Here is a 7,438-nt window from a genome sequence, read left to right as displayed (position 1 = left end):
CCCTACACTAAAAGCTTAATTCATGAAGTAGCTTCTAACAACTGCAGTTTACAGCCAGTGTTTTAAACTGACCTTGGTTTTCTCAGAAATGTCTATACTGATGGGTATGTGCTGATACAACTGACCTCTGCCCATGCTTTAAGCCCACTTAACATTTGTGGATTTGAGTCCTAGAAGGATCTGTGGATTTGTATCCTATAATCAGGTTACAATACTTGTGTCTGAACAAGCAAGACCTCTGAAAAGCAAAAGGTTTGAAAAATACCCAGAATTTAGGTCTACATCTATTTTTATCATTCAAACAACTTCTGAAGGCTAATGTGCCCAGATTAGATCACCATGGACAAAAACACAAATACCAAAATCTTGTAACATTCAGTAAGTAAGTTTCGACAGACAGTAAGACATTTCTATAGGGCTGGGAATAACTTCAAGTTCATCACACATTCTCTCTTACTAAGAATAAAAATCCACAGAATGTTCATACACATGCTTGAAGGTTCACATTTGACTCCCTGCTGTTCCTAAGCCTATAATGTGGTGTCTTTACCAGCTGTGAATTTCAGCAAAGTCATTAATAACAATTGACTAAATACAGGCTACAAGTTCACAGGAATTAGAGAATAAGGCATTAGACATTTTGGAAAAGCAAGATAGAAACCAGTTTACAGGGAGATGGAAAGAAAAAAGATCAGATTATACATTAATAAATATTGTTGCTGAACTTTATGGTTTAGAAGCAGAATTTTACAGCTGCTCCTGGAGAATATGACCCCATCTTCATAGAATGCAGTGAACAGTTCCCTGTTCCTCGTTCTTTAAAATTAGATTTCCAACAAGCAGTATTAATACAATCATTTTCTTCCACCAGAAAAACATTACCAGTCTTTTTTTTTTTTGCAATATTTTGTAAGCAAAAGCAATTCTTTCATAATTTCCTTCCCCTTTTAACCCAAGCACAAACAGTTTAAAACAAGATACTTACTGGTGCATTTCTCAAAGTGCCTGTATCTGTATTTACTGTTCCCACAGAAGAACGCTTTTCAAGATACTTCTGTATTAAACATTCAAAAGAGGCAACTGTGTCGCTGGGGTTTATCAGCCATGCTGCAATCCTTGGATCCAACACGACACTATCAGCAACTACAGAAATAAGTTATTTCTGACAATGAATTATTTAAATTACCTCCCATACTGAGAAGTATTAAAGTTTTGCCCATCTTTCCTGTAGACACACATCACAAGTAGACAAGCTTTAACACCATGAAAATGTTAAACATTGAATTTGCAGCTATAACAAATGGTTATTATCATGACTACATAGAAGTTCTATATTGAATATTTTTGAAGAGGGTTTTTTTGTGTTGTTTTTTTTTTTAGGTTTGAGTCCCTCTTCAAGTATTAAAATGTAAGTAAACATTTAGTCTTTAAAAGCCTTTCTTTGTTACCACAGAAAAATTTCAAATTGAAGTTTTTCTTGTGAGTATGTCTCTCTAGTACAGCTTTTTTTGTTGCTGTTAACTTGATTCACATCTACAAAATTGCTATTGAAGGACAGGAGAGAAAATATATACTTCCTACCAATCAGTCTTCTAAAATCTTTAATGCATATATGAATTCACCTATGGGTGCACAATGCATTGTTCTCAAAAACCAGAACCTTCTGTCCTATGGGACTGTATGTGCTTACACTGCGCTTTCTCTCATGTTCACGTAGATGCATAGGATGGAGAAAGTCTAGCGCTGTTTTTTCTCTTTTTAACTATAATCTCAACATATATACTGCAGTACTACAAAGAAGAGGAGAGGGAAACTAGTAACTAGACTGCTTTGTGATATTCCAAGGTAGATCTGAGTATCCTCTTCAATAATCCCCGAATTCAAATAACAGTCCAGAGATACATTACAGAGAACTCCCCTGTGAAATGATACTCAAGTCCTGTCCTACTCTGAAACATTAGTGAATGCCAATGGCAAAGTGTGCCACATTTCACAAGTCAGGGCTAGCGTATCTGTGTGTATTCTACTGGTTACTACACTAGTTTGAGAATGAGTGTAGTAATTCATGTGATTGCAGTCAATATGACATAGGCAGAAATTTCAGTGTTTGCTTGATTTACAGTGATGGGACTTTTTTATCTTAAAAAAAGCAGGGGTTTAGTGTTGGGTTTTTGGGGGTTGTTTTTTGTTTGTTTGTTTTACCATGGCAGAAATAATGGCTAAGGAAGCATCAACTTCCACTGTTTCAAAAAGAACCTAGACAAGAATTCTTTTGGATACTAAAAACTTCAGATTCAAATGGTATCCATCAGATAGGACCTAACCTAGATCTAGAATTTTCTGTGTGTACAGGTTATAAAACTGTCACCAGTGCCAGTACCACTGTATTTCTTCCCCTCCTTGCCATTCCCAGGGCCAAGTGTCTTGTGTAGATGGTCACAGCAGATTCTAATCACCATCATCAGATTATTGTCATTTACCATTCCTGAAAGGTCACACTTACGTTTGCAATTCACTCAGCAGTAATCCAATAGATAGAAACAAGAAAAAAATAAACATTATATTTACATCTTCTATCTTCTGTTTGTAGTTGCTTTTAAATCAATACAAAAGTCTTATTTGTTCCTATCAAAAAAACCAAGGATCCATTCAAGTGATTCCTAATTCTCACAACCATGAACACGTCTGGAATTTATTTTAGCCTCTCCTCTCAAGCAGAGAAACATTTTCTAGGAAACACGAAACACAAAGCTGTTTGACCTTTTCAGCTATAGTCAGGACTGTGTGGAGAGCTTTTGTTTCCACTGGAAGCTATCCTTAAATTATTCAACAACTTGAGAAGAAATACATCATCCTGACATGCCAAGCCTCTGGTCACAACCTCCCCCAAAAACGGTGTTCTTTTCCATGGTACTAAAACTGTGTTTTCCAATATGTTACTTAACCACCAATCTAGTTACTTCTACACCTAGTGATTTTAACAGAAACATCAAAAGCACAGAGATTATAGGATTAGATCATAGATTAGATAGTTACCTTGTTTCCAGCTAATTTCATTACCAAAAACTTGAAGAAGAGTCCTCAGGAAATCTTTTGCATTGAAGCAAATAATTGGAACTTTGCAGTGTAGCATTTGAAACAACACTTGCCTGCACAGAAGTAGTTCATTAACACACACTATATTGCTTCTAGTTTTTGTGAATCTATTTACCTTATACATCCAATTAGCACCTAATGCTAAATAGTTAACATAAGACTTCATTCCTGTAAGAACAGAATATTGTGTTTGAATATTAAATTCTCAGTTCAGTAATACCTGAAGCTTCATTCCACAATAAATTTAACATCCTAGCAGTTATGCCTTATCACACACTCATAAAGAAAACAAATCCTTATTTAACGCTCAAAATTAGGTGCAATCTTAATCCAGAAGAGCAACTGGCATCCTGAATGACCCGAATGAGGTCATAGAGGCTTCTGAGTTAATGTAGTATTGCAAAATCCTGATTTAAAAGTTACTGGACAATCTAAATTGCAGTAATTGCCCAGTGTTAATATGCTATTTAAATCTTGTATGCTTCATCTTTGTCACATTTCCTTCCCTTTTGAAAATGTCTATAGCTTCCACATCCATGCTATTTTAAATAGATTTTTTAAATATACATTAGTATATAGATTTTACCCATTATTTGTGTCATTTTTTAAAATAAGCTCTATTTTGGGCAATACAGAAAAATAGTAATTTTTTATAAAGCTTTCAATTATATTTACCTTTGGTGGTATGAAACCATAGTAGCACGCTTTTGGACATATTATAATGGTGTAGATCATAAGCTATTATTGTATATAGTGCAGATCCATTATTAAACAACTGCACCATTCTTACAACAAATAATTACCTATAGGTTTAATCTAAATGCTAATACACTTATTCAACTTTTCTATTTCTGAATTTTAACTGCTCATATGTACATGCTTTATTGGCATGTTATTCTCAATTCAGAACACCTCATATTCAAACTAACAAGTTATTAAACTAGTTGTCAAGTAACTCCAATACTCCAGCTGGAGAAGTACAGGTCAGTGAAGTGATTTGTCTCAAGTCACAGTGGAGCAGTGGCAGAGACGCAACTAATAACCAAGTCCAACATCTTGAAAAGGAACCCTTTGGGATCTAATAACCCAAATCCAGCAGTTTACAATAAGGCAGTCATTACTGAAATTCATAAAATATACTAATGCAGTTTCAACATGTGTTTATTATATCCAAGAATCAGATTCAGTTCTCACTTCTCCCTTTACGGGATACTATTTCAAAGAAACAGTAAGGAATATAAATGGATTTTGGTTGTACTAACTGGAAATTTAAAACATAATCCAACTTTTTTCAAAATTTAGTCCAACTATTAAACAGATATAGAAAGTGTTTACTTAAAAAAATTATCTTGTAATTTTGATGTAAAATTATTACTAAATATTATGAAAAACTTCATTTGGGATCTCAAAGCCATTAAAAGAGCCTACTGAGCTCAAAAATTAAAAATATTAGCAGAGCTCAAAAAGGATGTTTACTGTAATAACATCCATCAAAAATGTACTAGAGAAGAAATGCAGTTCAGGAAATGGAAGATACGAGAAACAAACCTAGATGAATCATATTTTTGGTGCCATATAGCTGTAAGCTGATCATAAAGGATTTCTAGTTGAATGCCAACGGTTCTTACCAGAATCCCAACCTGGTTCTGCAGAGCTGCAGTCAGTGATATGCTGAGCCTAAAAGAATACCCTATTCTTCTTTGGTTTACATTATCCCAGGCTTGACACAGAACTAATGCAGCTGATACGAAATTCAATCAGTTTGACACTTAAGTAGATTAAGCCTGTGCCATGTAGCCCACATCACTGCTGCTAAAATCACATGTAAAGCAAAACAGTGTTTTTCCCTGCAAACTCTCACCATGCAAATTTCTTGTAAGCCTGTTGTTCTTGCTCCCAAAGAGATGACCGTTCAGTTTTTATATAAATTAATTTATCATTTTCATTAGCAGCATTCGAAGTACAGCCAGTTGAAGAGTAACTGGGAGAGCGAGGGTGATCAGTCCGGTTCTTCACTAACACAACAACTCCTTTTACTGATGAGGTTAAGACCTGTTAAGTACAATCACAATAGTGTTGCCTTTGACCTATATTATGCAATCCTATACAGACAATTTCCCCAGTATTTTACAATATGAAACCTATCATAAACACTAGAGTTATTGCATACACCACTGACACAGCAGAGGAGAATGCAAGTGTTTCAGCCTTGAAACAAAAATCCACAGTGACAGACATAGTACAAAGCAGAAAAAATAATTCAGTCTCACTTTAAACATACAAATGCCTGTTTAGCCCAAGGGGTTTATTTTTTTTTGTAAGCTTTACATGGTAACTAAAACCAAAACGTAGTCAGAAGCATTAAGATTTACCACATTTTACACTTAAATTTTGGTAAGCAATAATACACAAGGCTGGTCCAGATTCCAGGCTCCCAAAACCCATGGTTTTATCATCCACGTGCACAGTCCAAGTGGTTCCACAATACCTGCTCTAAACACAACACACCATTCACTAACCTGCTCCGAGTTGAGCTGTGAAGAACCATCTTGAAATATCATAGTAGTTACAAAAGCCACTGCCTGTTCTGTGGTTGCAAGCAATTCTCTTCTTTCTTCACATCCCAAACTCCTGATATCACAAGGCTGATTTTCAGAAGACTCTGTTTGTCCAGAAGTACAGTTGTATTTTCTTTCATGTGAAGTGTAGGTCTTCACAAGTAATCTTCTTGTTTTCTCTGAACAACACATAGACACATCTTGCTTTCTTTTAAGGGGAGTAGCTATATTCTTTTCACCATCCTTCAGTTTTTTTGCTTCTACTGAAAGACTTCTTTCTCTGTATCCCCATGTTGGCAAGTCTAAATTCTGGCAATAGCTCACTATTTTGGTGTCTTGACAGCAAAGCATTTCATTGGTACATACTGTCCTGTCTATCTGACCAGCAGTAGTTTTAGAGCTTGACGTTGTTTTTAACAGAGCAATTGTGGAATCATTAATCTGGAAAAATTGGAAATTTTTTAGTGAACCAATTATTCAGCTTATTAGGAGAAACAAAAATAAATAGACATGAGTGAATTTAGATAAGCTTTGAAGAAAGTGATATTCTATAAAAAAAAAGTTGAAACTAACTGTCCTGGTTTATTGAGACAATCTTTTGAGTTTGTAATTCTGCAAGAACTACAACACTATTTCATGGGAACAAAGCGATAAGACTTTGTTATAGGTTTCAGCTAATGCAGGTATGAGATGATCAAGGTCTTCAGCAGTCTTGAGAAACAGGCTTAGAGAAGAGACCATTTCTTTCCATCTTTAGCCTCCATATTCAGAGCTTTTTTTGTGACAGCTTACTTCATTAAAGAACTTTGGCAAGGGGCCATAACGGCTACTTTGGAATTGCAAATACACTGAGTCAACTGGATCTCCACCGATTTGTTCAAACCCCTTACAAGATTGCAAGACATAACAAAAACTTCTATAGAAGTCACACTGAAGCAGCATTCAGGGGTATGAATAAGTATTCTATTCTGTTCAATGTACTATGCTCAGAACAGCTTTCCTACTCCAACAGTCACTGGATTCCTTTACAGCAGCATGCTATTAAATAGCATTAAACAAGAAGCTGCACAGTACTGTTATGATTCTGCTCCTTATCCTTTATTTCCTTCAGAAATGTCCTTGCTATGCTACTGGCCCTAGTATTTTCTTACTGTTTATTTTGCTAGTTTCGTCTACAACCTCTTCAGCTAAGAGTCGACTTCATAAACAAGGACTCTGGAACGGCAACTGGCAACCTTTCCAAGATGCCCCAAGCTAAAAGTGTGTTTAATTATTTACAGATAAACAAAGTTCTATCTTGCCTCAACGCTCCTCTTATGTCTTGATCATCAAGAAGTCTTACAGGAGATGGCAAGGTTTTGACTACTGAAGCATATGAAAAAGTGTTATATTATTAGTGATGCATTTCCAAGTTGTTTTTCAAAGTTTAATTGGACTATAGTATTGTAAATTTACACTTGACTTATTCAAATAAGGTAACTATGAAAGAATAGAAATTCTGGTAAGTTCAGCTTTTTGCGTTACATTTTTTAGCTGTCTCCTTCATACTGTTGCTTAGCCATGCTTCTTTTTCCTGGACATTTTAATATTCATTTTAAGTCTCCAATATTCTGTTTTAAATAAATCCCTATACTACCTACAAATGTTTTGTGCTTGGAGGAGACATTTCATTTATTTTATTTTAAAAGCTCCTTCACTTTTATGTTATTTCCTTTTTCAGAATGAAGCATTACTGTAGTGACTTATCTTTTAATGCTTTGGAAAGATCACAGTCCTTGCCAGAC

At 35.1% G+C, this 7,438-nt stretch overlaps 1 protein-coding gene across 1 annotated transcript in view; it reads right to left on the bottom strand.

Moving 5' to 3' along the window:
• Positions 1-985: 985 nt before the first annotated feature.
• Positions 986-7,438, bottom strand: part of POLN (polymerase (DNA directed) nu) — a gene marked incomplete at its 3' end in the record, with an annotated part of 12,023 nt that continues 5,570 nt past the window's right edge. Inside the window, exons 3-7 of the mRNA XM_010186108.1 lie at positions 6,479-6,502; positions 5,616-6,095; positions 4,958-5,148; positions 3,037-3,149; positions 986-1,143 (exon numbers count right to left, since the gene is read on the bottom strand). Of these exons, the coding sequence (XP_010184410.1) occupies positions 986-1,143; positions 3,037-3,149; positions 4,958-5,148; positions 5,616-6,095; positions 6,479-6,502 (966 nt within the window). The remainder of the gene's footprint in view (positions 1,144-3,036; positions 3,150-4,957; positions 5,149-5,615; positions 6,096-6,478; positions 6,503-7,438) is intronic.

The sequence above is a fragment of the Mesitornis unicolor genome, unplaced genomic scaffold (genome assembly GCF_000695765.1).
Source record: "Mesitornis unicolor isolate BGI_N332 unplaced genomic scaffold, ASM69576v1 scaffold35386, whole genome shotgun sequence".
NCBI classification, from domain to species: Eukaryota; Metazoa; Chordata; class Aves; order Mesitornithiformes; family Mesitornithidae; genus Mesitornis; species Mesitornis unicolor.
This window is presented reverse-complemented; position numbering and strand designations above follow the sequence as displayed.